This window comes from Tachysurus vachellii, chromosome 3, assembly GCF_030014155.1.
Source record: "Tachysurus vachellii isolate PV-2020 chromosome 3, HZAU_Pvac_v1, whole genome shotgun sequence".
Taxonomy (NCBI): Eukaryota; Metazoa; Chordata; class Actinopteri; order Siluriformes; family Bagridae; genus Tachysurus; species Tachysurus vachellii.
Window position 1 is genome coordinate 27,389,618 of NC_083462.1, and position 22,430 is coordinate 27,412,047.

Sequence of the window (22,430 nt, forward strand, 5' to 3'; positions counted from 1 at the left end):
ATCATGATTGTTTTATATTATGTATAAATATGTCACTTTCTGTGAAGTGGCAAGTGATTTATTTTGCCTACATACAGCCTAAATTACTTTTAATGAGGCTTAGATCAGAGCTGGCTAAATTATTGAAGGGAGTGATTTGTCTAGAGGCAGAGTTACAGAGTCGATGAATGTACAAAGGATCATGATGCTATTGTTTGGCACTTTACCTGCTGACTGATTCAGAACCAGATCATGGCTGGTGTATAACTGAAAGCATGAATCTCTAATTTCTGCTTGGGATCAGAAATATTTTCAGTTATATATTTGACAAAGTATCTGCTGGAATTCCTTTCTGTTAGTGGTGCAAGTTTAAAAAATATTAGGTGTGTGGGAAAAAACAGAGCATTTCATTTGTAATGAAAATGCCATGTTACTATCTTTTGATCCAATACTATACACTATACATACACTAAACAAACTATACACTGAGTTTGTAAATATTAAAATTAATTAGAAATAACTAAGATAGATAGATAGATAGATAGATAGATAGATAGATAGATAGATAGATAGATAGATAGATAGATAGATAGATAGATAGATACTTGTTAGGACTTACCTGAATCTAAGCAGCTGACTATAGATCCACAAAAACCTATTTCATGTCTACAAAGCAAAAGACGGCTATAAGAAAGATATCACAGTGTTTCCAGCACACAGTTTCCACTGCCTGAAATTTTAAGCAATAGCAATTAAGGTGAACGAGATCTAGAGGACCAAGAACACTCTCAAATAGAACTGTCCATATACAAGTAACTGTAGGAACGTGATACATGAGTGGTGGTGCACACTCTTCTGCTGCATGCGAGAATCTTCAGAAGGAAACCATAATTGTGTCTGAAGCATGCAAAACAGGAACCAGGAGCATTTTGAAAACAAAATGCTACTTTGACTACTATCACTAATGTTATGTTTGCAGAAAAAAGAGCAGCATTTCATGAATATTTGATGACACCTTGCCATCTGTTAAGCATGGAGGTAGATGCATTATGATTTGGTGTTGTGTGGCAGCCAGTGGCACAGGAATCAGTGCCTGGGCAGTAAATCTGTTTGTAGACCATTATATCTCAGAACTAGAAGTGTTCTGCAAGCAAGAGTGTGTGAAAAGGCATTAAATAAAAATAGAAAGGCTTTATGTTGTGAAATGAAAAGGTGGTATATGCCAAGCAGTGATTTAGTAGTGTAGGCTGGCCAAACATTTAACACACTACGTTAGTTAATTTTTTTCTCTTCACTTTTTAAGTTAGAAATTAAGTATGCATTGACATTTGCAGAACAATGTTATTTTATATACTGCAGCAGAGGTTTTGTTTTCACATTTGAATATAGCAATACAGTATAAAGACTAAGGCTGATATAGCAGCAAATGCAGAAGTTAAATCTGTCCTTTTTGTGTTCAGAAGAGAAGAGGAGACATACTAATATAACATTCCTTTAACAGAAGACAGACTGGAAGAGAACATGTGAATAAAAATAAATAAACATCTCATCACTTCTTCTTCATTTATTGTGTGTCTACAAGACACAGAGTAACTCAAGTGAAATAGATTCTCATTGTAGGCCTCCAGAAGGGGCTGAAGAACTTAAAGACTTGGGCATGTGGTAGCCTTGTGGTTAAGGTGTTGAGCTACCAATCAGAAGGTTGTGAGTTCAATTCCAGATCCACCAAGCTGCCACAGTTGGGCACCTGAGCAAGGCCCTTAACCCTTAATTGCTCAGTTAAAAATTAGATAATCATTTAAGTCTGCTAAAGGTGTCTGTTAAACGCTGTAAATGTAAAAAAAACTGTCTCATTCCTCCAAATCAGACCTGCCATTCTCCAGGGTGGGCTGTCAAGAAAAAATAAAGGTCACGTGATCCACACGGGCCATCACTGGATGCTGGCTCTCGAGCTCCAATAGAGTGAATGGACTCAAATAGCAACCAATCAGATCGGAGCTCTGGCGCCGTATAAAACCTGGTAAAGCAGCTTATTTCTGGAGAACATAATCAGCGTCGGTGTGTTTGTTTTGGACTAAAGGAAGAGTCATTTTTATTTCCCCTAAAGAAAATAGACTAAAAGGTAGGATGAATGTTTTTTCTGAAGATGTGTAGTTGACTATGTAATTACTATGTGAATGTAATTATTTAAATATTATATGGATTTATTATTCTTCTTCTTCTTATTCTTCTTATTATTATCATCATTATTATTATTAGTAGTAGTATTATATGAAAATTAATGGTAATATTTTCTAAACACTAATTAGTTTAGTGAAAGATTCAAGCTGCTTTTTTTTTTATCTTTAAATACATCTGGTATAAATAAAACATAAATATATAAAATATACGCATGCGTTCGCTTTTAAGTGGAAAATTCATCAATTGTGAAGGGCAACTTCTCTGGCAAATAATTTCGTTGTTTCCGGTGATTGTTCTTTTTGTTACTGAAGAACATAAATACAGATATAGGATAATAGATTTTCTGTTCTCAAGAACATTAGCGGCGACCTTGCGGTCTTTTAAAAAGATGTCCAAGGTCTCCAGCGTTTTTAGAGCACTGCGCAATTACGCATTTTGTGTGCAATCCATCGTGTTTGCATGCAATTAATACGATGAATGATTCTCAGCAGCTGGGTGGCTGTGGAGATGCCATCACATTTGCATCACAGCTACTTGACGCGCAAATTAAAACAAAACAAAAACCTATCAGGATCTTGAACGTAGCACCGCAAAGCCCTGTGCAGATTGTGTGCGTTTGAGGCTGAATTCCTGCACCGCTGCGGGAATCGGGCGCTTTAATACTGTTACGTCAGAATTAATGCGGCTGAAGGGGGAGGGAAGCTTCGTCCTTGGATGCTCTGGAACACCATTTGGTCTCGGACTCGTCTAACGAGTGGCTCTTTCCTCAGCTCTGAGAAGCCATGCCGTTCGGGAACACCCACAACAAGATGAAGATGAACTACACGGCCGAGCAGGAGTTCCCAGATCTCAGCCAGCACAATAACCACATGGCCAAGGTGCTTACACCGGAGATGTACGCAAACCTGCGGGACAAGGAAACCTCCAGCGGCTTCACACTGGACGACGTCATCCAAACCGGGGTTGATAATCCAGGTAAGATCCTTCTGCTTTTTGAAGGTCAAATCTTTTGTATGTTGCGTTTTCCAATTCTAGTATATAACAGAAAGATGGCCCAGGTTTTTGCACCATCTCAGCTCTCAACATACCTGAACCAAGCGGTTAGGGACACTCACCTGTTAAAGGTGAGATGTAAACCGAGGTCCAGTGAAAATGAAGCACGTTGAAAGAGATTAAAGTGATTCTCAGCGTCAGCAGAAATACGCTGTTTGACTTGCCAGTGCCAGTGTGCACAAAAGTTATTTGCTAAAAATATAGATGCAAATGTGTGGCCATGTACAGTAAATTCAAACCACTGAATTTCAGTGAAGTGTGTGTTGTTGTTTTTTTTTTTCCTCCCCCAAATGTCTCCACTGCAAGAGACTATAATACTTAAACAGAAACTCTATAGGTGTACACAGAAATGGTAGTGGTTATAGGTTTTCCACAATCGTTGCTATTTATGTAGACACTTTATTCTCTACTGGACCCATCATCCTTGAAATGGCTGATCTTTCTGTAGCTTTCTTAACCAAATCGGCTGCCATAACCTGTCGAAATAGACGTACTATGTTTTATATCAATCCCTACCCCTACCTTCTAGGCCATCCGTTCATCATGACTGTGGGCTGTGTTGCCGGTGATGAGGATACATATGAGGTGTTTAAAGAACTTCTGGACCCAGTCATCGAAGATCGCCATGGAGGCTACAAGCCCACAGACAAGCACAAGACAGACATGAACCCAGACAACCTTCAGGTATGTGCAATTTGAGTGTCTACTTGTATCTAATTTCTTTTGGCACATTAAATTGGACTTTAAAAGCATTTCTTTATTGTGTCCTAGGGTGGGGATGACCTTGATCCCAACTATGTCTTGAGCTCCAGAGTAAGAACTGGCAGGAGCATCCGTGGCTTCTCCCTTCCCCCTCACTGCAGCCGTGGTGAAAGGCGTGCCATTGAAAATCTGGCTGTTGAAGGTCTGTGTTTCTAAATCAGCAATTTCCAGAATTTATTTTATGAAATCAACCTTGAATCATGTGAGACAGTACCTAAGGCAGCTCTGTGTTTTTTCGATGTACAGGTTTGGGTAGTTTAGATGGTGAATTTAAAGGAACATACTACGCCCTGAAGAACATGACTGATGAGGAGCAGCAGCAGCTGATTGATGATCACTTCCTGTTTGACAAACCAGTGTCCCCACTGCTGTTGGCCTCTGGTATGGCTCGTGATTGGCCCGATGCAAGGGGGATCTGGTAAGAGCTTAAGGGGTTTAATTGACATTGAACTAAAACTACATCATTGAATTTTGTAGACATTCCCAAATATTGGTCTTGTTTAAATTTTGCCAATTCATCCAAATGATTTTGTTCAATGAATTAATTACTGGCTGAATTGGGGATATGATTACATCTAAACACATTGGTCATTATTTTACTTCCTTTGCCTTCTTTATGTTGTAAGGCACAATGACGATAAGACCTTCCTGGTCTGGGTGAACGAGGAAGACCACCTCCGTGTCATCTCCATGCAGAAGGGTGGCAACATGAAGGAAGTCTTCAATCGTTTCTGCACAGGACTAACAAAGGTTGGTGCGAGTAAAGACAAGCTTGGAGAATCAATGTGTATAAGCCGATTATAAACTGTAAAACAGTGTTGCATTTCCATTGTAGATTGAGTCTCTCTTCAAAGATAAGGGCCATGAGTTCATGTGGAATGAGCACCTGGGATACGTACTCACCTGCCCATCTAACCTGGGGACAGGGCTGCGTGGTGGTGTCCATGTTAAGCTTCCAAACCTGAGCAAACATGAGAAGTTTGGCGAGATCCTCAAGAAGCTGAGGCTTCAGAAACGTGGAACAGGTACAAGACAAGTATAGTATATAACCTGCAGCTAAATGTGCACTAATTGCAAAGTGCTTCTTGAACTCCAAGAAGCACTTGATGAATGGACTAAATGTCAATTTCTATGGACTTCCTCCATTGTGTTAATTATAAAGACTTGATTTGTCCTATCCAATAACTAAAACCTATTTTACCATGTTCCCAGGTGGAGTAGATACTGCTGCAGTGGGTGGCATTTTTGACATCTCTAATGCTGACCGGCTGGGCTTCTCTGAGGTAGAGCTGGTACAGATGGTTGTAGATGGTGTCAAGCTTCTCATTGAAATGGAGAAGCGTCTGGAAGCTGACCAATCAATTGATGACCTGATGCCTGAGCAGAAGTGAACACTGCTTTATGTTCCCAACCATAATCCCAAATTGACTCCTCCCCCTTCCTCATACAGCTCTCCTTTCCTCCAAACCAGTAATGTTAATCACATCAAGGAGCTCACTCTGCCCATGTTAGCGGCACTAAAGTTAGACGAGTCTTCCATCAGTCCAAAGGATTTTGTACCTCCAGCTTCTTGAGGATGGCTCTTTAACACCCTGAAATAAAATCTCTTTGGCCCATGGAATTGGTTGTGGTGTCTCTTGCCTGTATGACAGTAAAACCTGGGTACTATAAAAGTGAAGTTGTCCTCCAGATGAATCCACTGTCAAGCATGGCCATTCAAAAATATTACATTTCTGTCGCATCCCTAAAGGTCCCAATGGTCTAAGAATTGCTGTCATCTTATTTTGCCATTTGTGAAGAATTTTGCTAGACTCACGTTTCTATCATAGACATTCCTTCATATTTCAAGCCAGTGTAACTTTACAATCCAGACAGATCATGACAATGTATTCATTGATAAACTAAACCATACCATATGCTATTAACCAGTTGCACATTTTTAAATGTGATATAGTCCCAGTGACACGGGATTTCTTTCAGTCCACAATATATCCATACAAACCTAATTCAATATCCAAACTAATGTCCAAAACAATTTTATTGCCCGTTTCCCGTCAAAGCACCGCAAACTGACCGCAACAAGAACAGTACTGAAAAATGAAATTCTGTTAAGCTTTATCTCAAGGCATTGGTTTAGCTTTTTATATGTTAATCACTCACTATAACTCATTAAATATACTAGGATGTCATCACAACAGGTCATTTTAATTGTGCTTGTTTATTTTTATTGTTTTCTAAGCACTTGTGTGTTAGTCTGCACTCTTGTGGCCACTATAGGAACTTTGGTCTATAGAAGAAAGCAATTGATATTTTTTCATGTTTTATTCTTTTAAAAGAATCCACTGTTAGTATAGTTTCCATTGTACAATCACCATCCTTTCAAGAATATATAATGGCTTAAAATTAAGTCTTAATACTGCTTTTAACACCTTTTGTCCCCAGTCCATTGCTTTTTACAGCATGTTTTAATTCACATTTAATATACAAATAATGAGAGGCCCAAACACCGTAATCTGCAGGCATCTGACATCTGACATTATGTATAAGCTGAATAATGCTCTAACTGATAGTACTCAGTAGTAGCAAGATGAGGACAGATATGTTCCGGCATAATGGCCTTGAGTCCCCTGAATGCATCATGTTTACTCTGTAGTTTACCTGCTACTGTTTTTTTGTTTTTTGTTTTTAATTTGCTCATGTGTCCCAAACTTGTGTAAAAGTGTTGACACTGGCCTGAAGGGTAGCTGACCGATAAGAAAAAGACAGAAAACAAGAAAACCACACCATGTCCTACTTTGATTTGTTTAATTTTAATTTGTGCACATGTAGAGAACAGAAGGTGCGAGTGTTCATATCTGTATGGCATACAGAAGTCAGCACAAGCAAGTACTGAACATAGCACAAATCATTTTAGAGCTTCTTAACAGTATTTACAGGTGAACTCTAAGTTTAAAGCTCATTACTGCTTCAGAGGCGGGGCAGAAAGATCAACTCACAGAACTTTCAAGAGGAGTGGAAGGGAAATGGAGTGGCACAATGTAATTCCATTTTTTTTTTTTAATACAGTGTAAAACAACGTAATGCATTCAGTTCAGACCTTTTGATCTGCTAGCAGAGAAAAACTAAGACGATTCAAACCATCTTAGTGCCTTTGGGTAAAACCTTATCCTACTAAAATCATAGCAACGTTTATTCTGTAGTGCCAATTACTGTTAATGGTACTGCAACACCGGTTTGGTTTCTTGCACTCACACACTATCATTCCATTCACATGTTCATATGCTTATGCTATCTCCATAGGACATCTTTAAAACAAATCTGATGCTCTGTGCATCATAAAAGGTCTCTCAATAGCCCATCCATACCTACCTTATTTTATGCTCTCATCACTCATGGTAAAGGAAACTCACCATTCATACAGATAACACTGTATCTGACGTGCAAATACCGTTGCTTAAATGTACATGTATTAATCAGATATTCTGCAATATGTTGGAAACAACATTTTAAAGCATTTGCTCTTTCATATAAGCCATGTAACCGTTTCTTTTCTCACACACCTTATCATACATTTCACTTTCACTGCTCATTTTTATACACTATGAAATTCATTCACTCAGACGGCATTCTTTTGTTCTTAACTCATAAATATAGTGTAAATCAACGTAACCCTTAAACCTGAAGAAATTCCATCTTCATTGTAAAGACTCGCTTGTTGAATAAAAGCTGGTAGGAAGCAAAAGCAGCTGTGCTCTGACTGAGCGCTGTGCCAGCGTACGGTCAATAAAATAATAGCAGTAAAAAGCTCCAGATAAAAACACAAGCTGAAACAATGTTATAAAACAAAAGCTATAATCTCAAGTAAATAGTGCCTTGATAGAGGTGACGAAGTGTGTAGCAACTATGAGACACGTCATAGAAGACTGGTAGAATCCGAATCTTGAAGGGTAGAGGGAAGTGAGGAAATGATGATCGCTATTGGAGTAATGGGGCAGACCTTAGGACCTGAGGCTTCTTGTTTAACCTGTTTTTGTTTGTGTGTCTCTGATGTGCCCCAAATGGGAAGGCCTGGTTTAGCAGCGTTAACCCTGCAGGAACTGCATCAGCAAAGATTGAGGGGTGAAAATGGAGGTCCTAAGACCCCCAGATATCAGTCCAGTCAGTCAGATGGGAAAGGGGCAGTCAGCTATGCCAAGGATCTCTGACGTGGTTTTATTCTGGGGTACAACTGCAGGGAGACATACAGATAAAGCTTTAAACATGTAGCTGCAGACTTAATCTATAGTAAACAAATGCACTAGATGTTTGTAATACATCATTTCCATATTCACAATGAACAACAGCTAAAGATTTATAAGAGTCAGTAGGCTATGAATTTTGTATGGATTATTAAGAGAAATGAGCTAATATACAATCTAGGTACACATCTGAGTATGTTACTTTTAAGAGCTAGTTTAGTACAGTCAGTGAAGAATGATATGTTTTACCCCAAGCAGGTTACGAGGTACGTAGCCTTCCTTGTCATTAAGTTTGGCCCACCACCAATCTGTCTCTGTATCATCTTTCCTGCGCAGGATGGTGATGGCATCTCCCTCCTGGAACGACAGCTCGTCTGCATTTTGAGCCTCGTAGTCCCACAAAGTGTACACAACTCCTTTGTTCATCACACCCAGCTTCTCCTGCACACCTGCACACACAAAACAATTAGTGATTAGTGAAAAAAAATTGGTGATTAAAACAGATTAGTGAACATTGTACAGTAAACACCATGTCCTGGAATACTTAGATCCGTTAAAATGACAATCACAGCTCAAAAACAGCTGAATTTACTGAACGGACTTATCTGCATAGATGCAACTGCAACTATCAAAATCCTAGAAGGCAGAAAACAGATGTTTACCACAAAAGCCGTACGTCGATCAACAATATGGATTTAAAATAAGATTTGGGCTAAATAACAAAACAGTACTACTACTGTATCAAAACAACATAATAACAAGCAGCTCCTCTACATTCCCACCAAGTTAATTTCCAATGTTCCCAACACTGCCAAAATAATACCAGACAGGGCAAAGAAAAAACAAGATTTTACCACAAAAACAATAGCATGTGAGATGACAGCGCCGCCCAATGTTAAAAGTATAAACAACAAAAAATTATTTACTGGCTGAGTTTATATACAAAATGCATTCTGCATAAATGTTTACATGTCTACAATAGTGAAAATGTTTTTACTGTTGATTAATTGACTACAGAAAAGAGAGAACTTGACCCTTAAGATGAATTCCAAAATCTTATCAGTTCCCCTGTTGGTTACAGTAATAATTCCATATAATCCTTCTAACATTCAACCACTCCTTCTTCAGATGCACTAACAAGATAGACAGCCAACCTGAAAACGTAATGCTTTCACCACCTAGTGGCGAAGGCATGAAAATGGTCTTGGGACTTATTAACTGCATAAAAGAAAGCTTGTTTGGCCAACAGGAACAGCAAAGGTAAAAGTGAAAAATATTTCGAAAGCATTTACCATAGAGGAATTGTGAGCACTGAATATAACCCTCCTCCATTTCTTCACACTTGTCTGCTGCTGTTTCAACATCACTGATGGTGGTGGCAAAGATAGCAGCGCCGGACTCTACCAGCAGCTTGCAGAGGTGAACGCTGTTGCAGGAGGCAGCACAGTGCAGGGGTGTCCTGGTAAACACACACACACAGACACAGACACAGACACACACAGACACAGACACACAGACAGACAGACAGACAGACACACAGACAGACAGACAGACAGACAGACACACACACAGACACAGACAGACACACACACAGACACAGACAGACACACACACAGACACAGACAGACACACACACAGACAGACACACACACACACAGACAGACACACACACACACACACAGACAGACACACACACACACACACAGACAGACACACACACACACACAGACAGACACACACACACAGACAGACACACACACACAGACAGACACACACACAGACAGACAGACACACACACAGACAGACACACAGACAGACAGACACACAGACAGACAGACACACAGACAGACAGACACACAGACAGACAGACAGACACACACACAGACAGACACACACACAGACAGACACACACACAGACAGACAGACACACACACAGACAGACAGACACACACACAGACAGACAGACACACACAGACAGACAGACACACAGACAGACACACAGACACACAGACAGACACACACACAGACACACACACAGACACACACACACACACAGACACACACACAGACACAGACACACACACAGACACACACACAGACACACACACAGACACACACACAGACACACACACAGACACACACACAGACACACACACAGACACACACACACACACACACACACACAGACACAGACACAGACACAGACACAGACACACACACACACAGAGACACACACACACACAAACACATTAACCCTTTCCAAAACAAAAACATTCTCAATTGATATTAAAAAATAAAGCCTGTCTAAATGAATGATTAATTTAAGCATGGCTCAGTACAGGACAGGAAAGTTTACAAAAGGCTTCCAATCCTAGGCATGTCAGAGTATGCTAGCATGCCAATTATATTATCTGCTCAGATATGAGATGTGCTTAGATTGAATGTAGAATGAACACAAAAATCTAGAGTGAACTCACCAGCCATCACTGTCTGCTGCATTGACATTAACTCCAAAGTCAAGCAGGAACTTGACAATGTGGTGGTGTCCGGCACACACAGAATTGTGTAAGGGTGTGATGCCCTCATCGTTCGGGGTGCTGGGGTTCTCCACCTGTCAACATCACCTCATAAATTTAACACTCAAGACTAAGCTGACAAAAGAGAATGAGACTAAGAATTAATGTGCAAAATCTGTTAGTAAAAGTTATACTTCATTGCCATATGTACTGTAAATGTACCTCATAGATGATCCGCTGCACCAGGTCAAACTCGCCCTCAAGTGAGGCATCCAGCAGCAGGGCCAATGGATTAAACTTCACTCTGAAACCATGGCCTGTCCTCTCCGAGTCAGGTTTCTTTAGATTAGTACGCTTCTCCTAAAGAGATTTTAAATAGACATATTAACTCTATACACAAAAAGAAAAAGTGGGTATTGTGCATTCACCTGGGTCCTGTACCTATAAAGGTGCAACTAAAGACAGCCGTTTGACCAAGCAGTGCTGAGTTCCATGCTAGTACTCGACCTTGTAAACAACCAATCATATCCCTAATTACAACTGGAAATGTATGATATGTTTTTTTAAAGCTCACCGTAATTGGAGCGGCTGGCGAGCTTCCTGCCTCCTGTGGTGAGCTGGCTTCAGGAACAGGGCTAGGTAGAGTGGCCACAGGTTCTGCCGGGATGTTATTGTTGTCGTCTTCCGAGGCTGTTGTCGGCTCCAGTGCTGTTGAGACTTCTGTTTCACTTGCTGGTTGCACTGGCTGGTTATCATTGGCATCACCTTGGTTTAAGTCTTGCGAGGGCACTTCCTCTGTGCTCACGAGAGTCAAAGCTGGTGTTTCAGAAGATGCATTCCCATTATCTGCATCAGCCAGTGCCTCTCCCACTGTTGTTCCTGTAGGCTGGTAGAAGGGAGTGACTCCACTTCCTCCTCCCACTCCTCCAATGCCTCCTTCTATTCCACCAGCCAGAGTGTTGAAGCGCTGGTAGAGGAGCTTCTGGATGTTTGGCCCACTTGGTCCTTCAGGCTCTGTGATGGAACTGCGCTTTTTGAGTGGCCGTGGTGCATTGGCCAGCTTCCTGCGCAGGGCCTCGAGCTCAGCATCACTCTGGAAACGCATGGGCGAGTGAACCATGGGTGTAAGCTTGGTGGGACTGAGTGGACGAGGAATGTGGTCCACGATGGGTACAGGGGATTCTGGGAAACCAGCTGCCTGGCCTTCAATTTCCAGATCTCCATCTACCACATCGGCTAGAGGGACTGGTAGCATAGGGAAAGACCCAGAGCCCGGGAAAGGCAGGGGAGAGGTAGGAGTAGAGCTGGAGGGCAAGAGTGGCTTTCCATAAACTGCAGACAAAGGTTAAGAAAATGCCACAAATTTACATAATCAAATGAACAAATAAGTGCATACATAAGACTAATTCAAAATTCCAAATTTAAAATAACTAGGTGAACAGAATTTGTTACTTACCGGCTTTGACAGAAGACTTCCCAAGAGGGTAATTCTTGGGCACCCCCTGCTGTAGGTACATGTGATAAATGGAACTTGAGTTCATAGTGGGTGGTCCTTTCCTAGGTGACTGTGGTCTGGAACCCCTGTCTGGGATAAAGGGTCGCACGGCCACGGCCAGAGGGGGGTCAGTCCTCTCTCCTGGGGGGAAAAGTGGAGAGCTGGGCTGGAAGGTGGGACTGGGAGGCACCGAGATGCGCTGCTGAATCTGCTGTGAAGAGGAGCCAGTGGAGGAGCCACCTCGTGGCCAGACAGTTGGAGGTGGAGCACTGGGGTTAGGAGGGATGTTTGAGTGCGTTGGAACAGAACACAGTGGCACATCTTTACGCCGGTCCAGGGAGCCAGTCGAGCCAGAATTGATTGACGAAAGTGGGTGGGCTCTGGTGTGGGTGCCGTAAGGAGGAGGCTGGGGCTTACAGGGAGGAGGTGGAGCTGGGCCCAGTTTACTTATGTCCTGAACCTACTCAAAAGAAACGAGAGAATGATATTGTATCAAATTAAATATAGCTATATTTAGTCTGAATGTAAAGCATTCTTAGAGAAACTTGCATTGTTCTGGGGAGCTGCAGTTTTAAAGAATTTAAATAAAGCTCCATAAAAAAAGATCTGAATAGACCAAAAAAACCTTATCTGTTTATCCAAGAGCTTTATTGCTAGAGTGCAGAGTTTGTTGTTTTTAAATTTCAGGGAAAATAATTATTTGATCCCCTGCTGATTTGATAAGTTTCAAAAAAAGAAATTATGAGAAATGTCTAAGTAATCAACGGTCCATAATTTTTCTATGGTAGGTTTATTTAAATGGAGAGAGACAGAATATCAACAAAAAATCCAAAAAAGAAACATTAAATAAATCTTATAAATTCATTTGTTTTTGATTGAGTAAAATAAGTATTTGATCCTCCAGCAAAACTTTGTGCTTGCCAACAAGAGATTAACAAGCTGTTTATTACAGCTTCTTCTTGAGCCTCTCTTTGCTGCCTTGGTCGTATATTCTGAGTCATTGTCCACGACCCTTCTTCAGTGTTCTGGCTGAGGCCAGGAGGTTCTTATCCAAGATTCTACAGTACATCGGCCCCTCAGGTCTTCCTGTACCCGTAGCAGAAAAACAGCCCCAAAGCAGAATGTTTCCAACTTCATGTTTGACAGTGGGGACGCTGTTGGGATAATATTTAGCATTTCTCTAACTCCAAACAAATTTTTGGTCTCATCGGACCACATAACATTCTCCCAAGCCTTCTCGAGTCATTCAGGCGTTCATTGGTGTTGGAGAGGTTTGAATGGAAGAGACCGATTCTGTGACAGGTATCTTTTATACACAAGCTGAGAATAGGAGTACTTGCCTAAACGTACAGGACTAAAATGTGTCCCTAATGGGAAGATAACCGGTCTTTAGGGGTCAGAAATCTTGGTTCAAATACTTATTTCAATTAATCAAATTTAAATAAATTTATAATCTTTCTTTTTCTGGATTTTTGGTTGATATTTTGTCTCTCTTTGTTAAAATAAACATACCATACTAATTCTAGACCGTTAATTTCTTTGTAAAGGGGTAAACATACAAAATCAACAGAGGATCAAATAATTATTTTCCCCCACTGTATAGACATGGATCTTGAACATTTACTGAACTGACTGCACTTATCCATGTATAACAAAAAACAAATAAATAGCTGTAAATTCTGTATAGATTAATATGATTATATTCTCCACAGTGATAAATGACCATAGGATATGGAGATATCTATAAATATATATAAAGTTTTATTTTTCTTTGTTATTTATTTATTTTTCAAAGATTACATATTCCTTTAATAGAGACAGAAGGACTGACACTGGAAGCCTAACCTTTTCTGATGGGGTGCCAGCAGGAGACGCTGTTTTGCTGGGAATGTCTCCTACTGAATCTTTCCAGTCTGAAGGCTTCAGAGATGCGCTGCCTTTGCTGAGGGTGGGCCACCCTGCATCATTAGCTTCAAAAATAGAGAAAATCAGTATAAAAATAAATACGATATCTGTACTTGGTAGTGCTGCTATTATCACATGCTCCAGGTGGTAAATTAGTTCAAAATGCAAATGGAGGTGCATATAACAGGCATTAGTATTACAGCTTTTTCATAGTAGTACAGATTATATGGCAGTATGTGTCAAGAGAACCATCACTTGACAGACCAACAATCATTAATGTCTTTGAATAAATAAATAAATAAAAAATACTACATGGATTAGAATGCATTAGAAATCTCTAACAAGCACTGACATCCAGACTTACAGTCAGGTTCTCAATCTGTCTGCAAGTGATAAATATACTGTACTTAAAATGATCTTGAAGACGCAACAAACATTTATATTACATCTGATTTTTTCTGCCATGTCTTGCTGATTTTGTCATTACATGTTTTAATGAAAGTCACAGTTTTTGCACTGCTAAATCAAGTTAATAGTTTTATAGTTTAGGTGGTATAGAGGACCCTGTGAACCTTATCAGGGTAGAGTTTCATACAAGCATCGATCATACCCACACACAGCCACACCAACACGCAGTCAGACATTTAACAGACATTTCGAATCCTCTCACATGGGCACACGCAGCCACCCACAATCACACACAGGATCAGCAGTGTACCTAATGGGAATCCAGTCACTGAAGTTTGATTTCAGTGCATAAAAGGGAAGCGCATTCTTATGAAATATCTCGTATTACTGCACTGGTAACAGTCAATAATCCAGCTGCTTGATGTGTCTGGCCCCTAACATTTGGTGTCTGAATACTATTTGCAACAAGCAGAGTAATGGAACAAGTTCTTAGCACTTTTTGCTTCCAATCAGACTATAATTGTGCTTGTGATGGAAATTTAAAATGAAAACCTGGTCATTAAAGTACTTATAATTTGTCCAAAATGTAAAATCCACTTTTAGACCACGTTCAGCAGTAATACTGGTGTAAATGAATATTGCTACTCTGGCACTGCAATGATCCTGTCCAGTACTCTGGATAAGGTTCAGGGGCCATCCCTCCAGCTCTCCATCAGCCACCTTCCCACTCACAAGACACTCCATCTGACCCCTCTGTAGAACAGGAGGTACTGGAGACCCCGGGGCCCGAGCCAGACTCCGGAGGAGACGGTGGGAACGGGTCCACTATGATGTCTAAATCAGAGACCTTCCACGGGCCTGGAGGCTTTCTCACTCCATCTGATCAGCCCCCCCACCACACACACACATAGTACAAGTACAACAGTACGGTACAGACAGAGCAAAGGGAGGAGAAAGAGATACACACAGAAATGTCAGCCACAAAGTAGAGATTACATAAGATGTTATAAGAGAAGAGAAAGAAGGAAATTGAACAGTAATTGATGTGTGAAATAACACAGAGAATGGAGGCTTTCTATATAATGTCTCCCTCTACCGGCAAACACAAAGGCACATGCCTAATCTGTACGGTGGCTAAATGACAAACATTATGCTCAATGTTCATCTTAATGGAATTGCTTACATTGCAAGTTAATACACATTATTTTATAGCCTATGAGGACAGGTTTGGAATGACAAGAAAAATAGAACCCGTGAGTTGAGATACAAAGAAACATGCCTAAGTAACTGGTCTCTGGTCAAGATTGTAAAATATGGTTATGTAATGACTGACCTGATTTAGAGCGAGCATGGTTAGCTGTAGTGTTCATGCCCAGTGTCTGAGGTTTAAGAGGATCTGGTGGAACTACGTAGTTGGTGTCTTGGCGTGATGGCACCGGGACCTGGATATAAGGCCCTACTGCTGCCACACGGCCTGTATTGCCTCCCGTTGGCTGGGGTGAAGGAGGTCCATTTGCATGGTTAAGCTGTAACAGGCAAAATAAAGCAAGATTGAAGAAGAACAGGGAATGAAGGGGGGACACAAATCAGTATATTAGCATATTCAAAAAGCACAATGGCTAAAACGTATTTATATTCTTCTGGTTTCTTTTTTTCATTCTGAGTTCCATGTGTTTCCAAACTCTGCTCATTTGTGATAGAGGTTAACTTTTAGTGCATGTTTATGTCTGGGTGTGAGGTGAACTCCTAGCCTTACAGGCAAGTTCTCTTTTTGACGTGCCTCAGCTTTTTTCTTATAGAGGCGATCACGGAGCTCACTGATGCGCTTGTCCATCAGCGTCACCTCCATATTGCGCTTGTTCAGCAGCTCCTTCTGCTGCTGTAGCTTACTGTTCTGCTCCTGGTTCAGCTTGTTACGGATCTGACAAGCACACGCAACAAAAACATCTGTCAACAATGGTACAACCCTGACAAATACCATTTGCTTGCAGAAGACATTTCTGACTCAATCAAAGAATGATCAATTAATTACAACTTTAGTCTCAGCGCCGACAAGACTCACATGAGAAAAGTAGTCTATCTGAAAAGTTAGCCAAAATGTTCGATATTGTAATTTAGAATTGTACATTTCATGTGTGTACAGTATGTATGCACAGACCTGTAGTTCTTGGTAAAGCTTGCGGAGCTCCAGTGCAGCAGTGCCGGTGACATGACCCCCAAGGCCCTGCAGGCCGTTAAGTCTGCCTCTGCGCAACTCTTCCAGCTGCTGACTCAGCTGGTCTACCCTGAGCACAGCAGCTTGAAGCTCTGCCTGCTTCTCGTGGAACAGTCCACTGATGTGCTCGATCTCTGCAGCTAACAAGATACGATACAAAACAAAATATAATTACACACAAACAAACTGTTCATTGGACACAGTCTCAGCATTTGCATAACTACTGCACACGTATCACGTTGCCTACAGGGTAAAAACCGACATTCTAATGTTTACTAGTTGCCAGGTTACAAAATCAAGGGTCCAAAATGATTCAGCCAAGAGAATGCACCTCAAATACCTTTCATAAGACCTTCCTAAAGTTTGTCACATGTGATTTGTGGAAGAAGATTATTTAATAAACTGAGCGATTAAATAAAATCAATTTAACTGATGGACGAGAGTAATATACTTAGCTGAAAGAGGGAGAAGGGAAGCTGTAGGGAGGAGGGCAAACTGAAGAGAACCTGGTACAATACTAAACAACATGCATGCTTGTGTGTCTTAAGATTATAAAAATGTGTATCGTTTACAGTCCCTTCCTTGTGCTCACACATTCTTCTACACTTAGCCTTGGTCTCAGCATTGAGGACAACAGTGTGTGAGTATTTCAATTCTGTGCTATAGACATCATGGGACTACAGTAGGCAGTCTATAATGGTGCAATGGGCATTCAACTGGTTGATGAATTAAAGGAAATCCCAGTGGTTTTATTATGCTATTTGGGTCATATTACTGACATGCATGTTACCATTTCAGAAACAGTACTGACATCACTTATGATGTCTATCGCATGAATAAAGGTTTTTTAAATGCTTGTTATATTTGTTTTTCGGATCATACTGCGTTCTATTTTTCTGTGTTCTTTTCTTTTTCAAAAAAAGCTTTTGATGCACACATGCCTGAAAGTCAAGTGAAGTCCAGCAATTTGTCATCAGCACTGAAAAATACATACACAGGTTGCCATTGATGACCTTGCTGTAGTCAACTTGGCCCCTCATGGCACGAATCTTTTTGAGTTTGGCTTCCTGACTGTCCACTCTTTCTTTCAGCCTCTGCAGCTTCTCTGTTTCAGATACGGACTGCTGCTGCCTCCGCTCCTGCTGCTTCAGATACCGCAACCGTTGCTCCTGCACAAACACAAAGTGAAGGAGTCTGAGACACACACAGCTTAAAGAGACAACGGGCTCTCGTTTCACATTGCACATGTGACTTAATTCACACGGTTCAGTGCTTGATTCTGATAAGTCACAAGGTTGTATCTGGATGTAACAAACATGAAGACTTGTACAGTCATGCCTAATATTGAGACTAATCAAACAGTTTGCAAAATGAGAATGTCATAATGTGGTGAGGGTGTATTTTGTGTGTGTGTGTGAGTGTGTGTGTGTGAGTGTGAGAGAGAGAGAGAGAGAGAGAGAGAGAGAGGTGAAGAATGACTTTTATTGCAACTGTAACGTAGGTGAAGCAGGAAGCACAACATTAATTTAACTATAAATTGTTTAAATAAATTCATTAATAAAATAATTGGTGTAATCAAAGCTCTGTTGTATAAGCTGAATAAGCTAAATAGGCTGTCTTGTATGGAAATAATGCATGTCAACGTGGTGGGAAAATTGATAGCGCGTTCAGTTTGTGACTCGTGACACAGCTAAACATAGCACAGGCATTGGTGGCTTCTTAGTGACTGCTAGAACACTGTCTTCAGAGCCCTTTCTACCAACTGACTATATTTATAGCTTTATTATCTGATCTCTGCGAATCAGCCACTCTCAATCTGCAGCTGCTTCAACAACAGATCGGAAATTGACTCCGCTTTTAGAGATCAAGAGATTTTGCTGAGCGATGACTGAACTGAATGTCACTCTCTAAACAGCTCTTACATCTTTATTCTTAATGAGAAAACAAGAATCTTAGAAGCTATTTGGCTTGAGCTGGTGAGAAATGCCTGCTGCATACAGGACATTTCTGAGAGTGTTTGCTAAATTACTGGCATTGTTTGTTCTTGGAATGGTCTCCTGTGCTGATTTTGCCACGAACATCACCACAGCAGTAAACAGAGATGAGCTCATCACCACTGCACTCGCTGCTGTCAACAACCACTAAGAGGGGGTAATGAAATTTTGAAAATCCTGCAGATGAGCTCACACATTTAAAATACATTCTCCATACACAAGGTTTCTTCTATTCAAGCTTCACATGATGTAAATTGCCACATCGAGTAGACACTCGGGAGACTGCAAATTATAGTGTAGAAAGCCCCAAAATATTCCCTTATATGACGGGATGTTTTATAGGCGAAAGCTTGCCTACGCATGTCTAATGAAGAAACAGAGACACTTCAACCAATCTGCACTGCAAGTGAATACGTTAGCATAGAACAACTTTGTATATCCTTTTTCTACTCTCACTCAGTGCCTGAAATCTTAACATACACGTTATTCAACAAAAACACAACTCTGCACACAACACGCAGCATCCACCACTGAGTTGCACCTGATCTCCAGACTGAAGCGCAGTACCCACGGCACCTATAAAAGAAGAGAGGGTTACCTTAGCGACGAGGATCTGCTGTTGGGCCTCGATCTGCTGCTGCTGCCGTGTGGCCATCTCCTGCAACTCGGAGAGTGTGAGCTCTACGCGAGAATTTGCCACCTGAAGAGAGGGAAGGACGAAGGAGGAGAGACAGATGGGGTGGTGGGAGAGGTGGTGGGAGAGGTGGTGTCTGTTAGTAGGTCATTTTCAAGAAACCAAAACAAAAGCACGTCATTAAGTTGATGAGTAGTATGTTCTATTCACAGACAGCCAATCATGCAACTGGAAAAACCTTGTTTATACCTATAATTAAAAAAGGACAGAGGCAACCAGGGGCAAATCAGAGAGGGAGAAAGGGAGGGTGAAACATAAAGAGTGCTTTCTGCAGTGCTCAGTGTAGTGTTAAAAGGCCTGTGGCTGTGTAAACATCGAGGACCACAGAATTTCTCTAACAATCCAATTCATTTATCATTCCTGTGTCAATCCATCAGTTAATTACTTGCTGTGGGTTAGAAAAGTAAAAGCAAACATCCCCATAGGTCTGTGGTTTACCAGGACACAAGATTTACCCTCCGGGTGTAAACCATAAGCTAAATTGTAGGCATGCTAATATAAACATGCTCTGTGCTGAGCACAACTGGGAGAGAAATGGCCCTGATTCCAGCCAAAAGACAGTAAACTGGTCTGTGAGAAGATGCAAAGCAGGTCTTCATAATCTGTCACCTGGCATTAAGACTGATAAGAGTGAGGCGTCCATCACACTGCCTGTCGCCATGCTGTCGTCATGGCAGCAGAGCAGAACTGCCATACAGCAATAAATAAATAAATAAACAAACAAACACTAACAACATAATGCAGAAAGCACACACAAACTATAATTTACACTGTGGAAGCTGAGACAGCAGTCTCTGCTTTACACACTCTGAATAGTAGCAAAACCATCAATGAGAGCAAAATTATATAAAAGGTATTAAAAAAAATGTAGAAACTAAGTAAAGTTATTGACAGAGACCTTGTATCTCCCTGAGCTTTGATGGTTGTTCACTTAGTTGCCACCACTGAATAGATGAACGCCATACACGTCATACAAAACCCTGCATGCATCCATATACATTTATTCTCTGATAGTCACAATAAAGCAACTGCTAGATCTGAATCAGGATTTTTTTTTAGGGACTGACACCCAAATGCAATGCTATTAAGTCCCTGAATAAAAAAAATCATTACCCTTTTACTTCCATCCTTGTGTTCACTATTCAATAAGCTCATCTTACAGCTACTTTGATCCAGTGACTATTACAGTACAGCTGAACACTCACCTGATCATTACAGCAACAGAAAAACATTTTTCGTCAGATCTGATACGCCTTTTTTTTTATGTCTACACAGTTTTAAGTTACTAACAAGCTTTGAACAAAAATGAGCTAAATTTCTAACAAAAAGTAAAAAAAAAAAAAAATGCATGAAACAGGTCATGAATCTCAAATATAACCCTTGCTACCATATCCTTGGAAATATTGCATAGCTTGTATTTATTTATTGGACAGTTACACTTTTTCCTGTAGTGATCGTTGTTATTGAAAGTGCTCAGTTCTCACCTGCTTACAGAAACATGCAGTATGATCAGCAAAGACTGCACATAAAGCCTACACGAGTGCATTAATCCATCAGCATACAACTCCCACACAAGCGTCAGCAGTGCAGCATTGCTGGGTCACCTACAGCCAGTGGCCAGATCTATTCTTGGCCAAAAAAAACCCCAATAATCTGATCTATTCAGTTAATTCATCTATATTAATAAGAAGAATGGGCTGTGTATATTAATGACTGTAGAATGTTTTTGTGTATTGTGCATAAATATTCTCTACCACATCGGCTACACCAAGCATGTGATGTCATGTTTTATTTAATTTTTTAAAATAATAATAATAATAATAATAATGACAACACCCGAGTGCCTTAAATTGAAGCTTTGTGGCAAGTTCAAGTGCGTGCAATATGGGATGGTTAAAAATTTAAAGTAAGCACATTTCAGATAAAACGCTGCAATCTCAAAAAAGAGAGAAAAAATACAAAACCTGCTGAGATGATGATTAACTGATTCTACACTACTATGAATTTCTTCAAAAGTCAATCAGTAACATTCTCATCTTCTTATGTAATGTTGATGTTAGTCACAAAAGATCATTACCTGAAGAGAGTTCCCCCATGTAATTTCACAAGAGCACACTTTTATTCTACCGCACTGTCCCGAGTCTGTAAATTCCTGCACTGCCTCCACGTGTATAAATTCCATCCTATAATCTCATCCAAAGTCTCTGAAAAGCACATTAAAACCCTGCAAGCTTGAGGAGAGTGAACACGCTACTGCGCGCCTCACAATCTGTGATTACATGAGAAACCGCTGAGCAATGAATAGCGTCGTACTAAATGGCATGCTGTTTATACGGTATTTATACGCAGTCCTACTTTTGGGCTGTAACTCTCCAGCTCCCCTTGGTATCAACACTACACATCACCCACTAACCAGCTGACAAAACAGTGAGGGGGGAAAACAGTAAGCAGGTTTAGCCTGAGGGCGCGAGAACAAATTGGGTTTGCATCAAACCAAAAGTCATTTTAAATTAGTTTGACGGATTGAAAATTTTAATTCATGGCATCGGCGCTCGGTTTTTGTTGATTTGTTTAAAATCATCGTGTGTATGCCTGATCCATGTGAAATAAAAACTATTTGACTTTAAGGTGCAACATTCAAATTTATTTCTTACTTGTTCACATTATTTGCAGGCTGTTTTTATAACACTAAAAACAAATAATAATAATAATAATAATAATAATAATAATAATAATAATAACAATAATAAAAAATACTACTAACAAAAATACTACTACTACTACTACTAATAATAATGGTTTCAACATCATCTTGAAAAGCAACTTCCGGCCCAGATGTGTTTGGATGTAAATAAGTGGGTTTAGGGTTTGGTCTCATTGAAACCCATCAAATGTCTATCCCACACACTTAACTGTTAAGATAATATTGACTGTTAAATTATATTGAAGTCATATACTGTATGTAAGCCAATATGCGTATTAAACAAAAA

At 40.4% G+C, this 22,430-nt stretch overlaps 2 protein-coding genes across 8 annotated transcripts in view; one reads left to right on the forward strand and one right to left on the reverse strand.

Moving 5' to 3' along the window:
- The first annotated feature begins 1,960 nt into the window (after positions 1-1,960).
- On the forward strand, positions 1,961-5,596 carry ckbb (creatine kinase, brain b). The gene is made up of 8 exons (XM_060866556.1): positions 1,961-2,101; positions 2,931-3,135; positions 3,743-3,897; positions 3,985-4,117; positions 4,222-4,393; positions 4,602-4,725; positions 4,811-5,000; positions 5,188-5,596. The coding sequence occupies exons 2-8, from the start codon at positions 2,943-2,945 to the stop codon at positions 5,364-5,366; spliced, it is 1,146 nt and encodes a 381-aa protein (XP_060722539.1). The 5' UTR covers positions 1,961-2,101; positions 2,931-2,942; the 3' UTR covers positions 5,367-5,596.
- Positions 5,597-6,766: 1,170 nt separating this feature from the next.
- ppp1r13bb (protein phosphatase 1, regulatory subunit 13Bb) overlaps positions 6,767-22,430 on the reverse strand; it is a 38,662-nt gene continuing 22,998 nt past the window's right edge. For 2 of the 7 annotated variants that reach the window (XM_060866549.1, XM_060866555.1), the window contains 14 exons: positions 19,345-19,446; positions 17,747-17,921; positions 16,696-16,892; positions 16,294-16,458; positions 15,871-16,063; positions 15,270-15,416; positions 14,070-14,194; positions 12,186-12,684; positions 11,304-12,061; positions 10,952-11,089; positions 10,691-10,824; positions 9,506-9,672; positions 8,463-8,662; positions 6,767-8,203 (listed from right to left, as the gene is read on the reverse strand). In XM_060866549.1, the coding sequence (XP_060722532.1) occupies positions 8,162-8,203; positions 8,463-8,662; positions 9,506-9,672; positions 10,691-10,824; positions 10,952-11,089; positions 11,304-12,061; positions 12,186-12,684; positions 14,070-14,194; positions 15,270-15,416; positions 15,871-16,063; positions 16,294-16,458; positions 16,696-16,892; positions 17,747-17,921; positions 19,345-19,446 (3,042 nt within the window). In that variant the 3' untranslated portion in view covers positions 6,767-8,161. Of the gene's footprint in view, positions 8,204-8,462; positions 8,663-8,694; positions 8,850-9,505; positions 9,673-10,690; positions 10,825-10,951; positions 11,090-11,303; positions 12,062-12,185; positions 12,685-14,069; positions 14,195-15,269; positions 15,417-15,870; positions 16,064-16,293; positions 16,459-16,695; positions 16,893-17,746; positions 17,922-19,344; positions 19,447-22,430 lie in introns of those variants that run through there. The other 5 variants (XM_060866550.1, XM_060866551.1, XM_060866553.1 and 2 more) reach the window with 5 other exon arrangements.

Excerpts from the sequence above, each read along its gene's own strand:
- ckbb (XM_060866556.1), top strand. The coding sequence starts at position 2,943 with ATGCCGTTCGGGAACACCCACAACAAGATGAAGATGAACTACACGGCC. Across the intron at positions 3,898-3,984 it reads TGAACCCAGACAACCTTCAG|GGTGGGGATGACCTTGATCC; the intron begins GTATGTGCAATT and ends ATTGTGTCCTAG. Across the intron at positions 5,001-5,187 it reads GCTTCAGAAACGTGGAACAG|GTGGAGTAGATACTGCTGCA; the intron begins GTACAAGACAAG and ends CCATGTTCCCAG.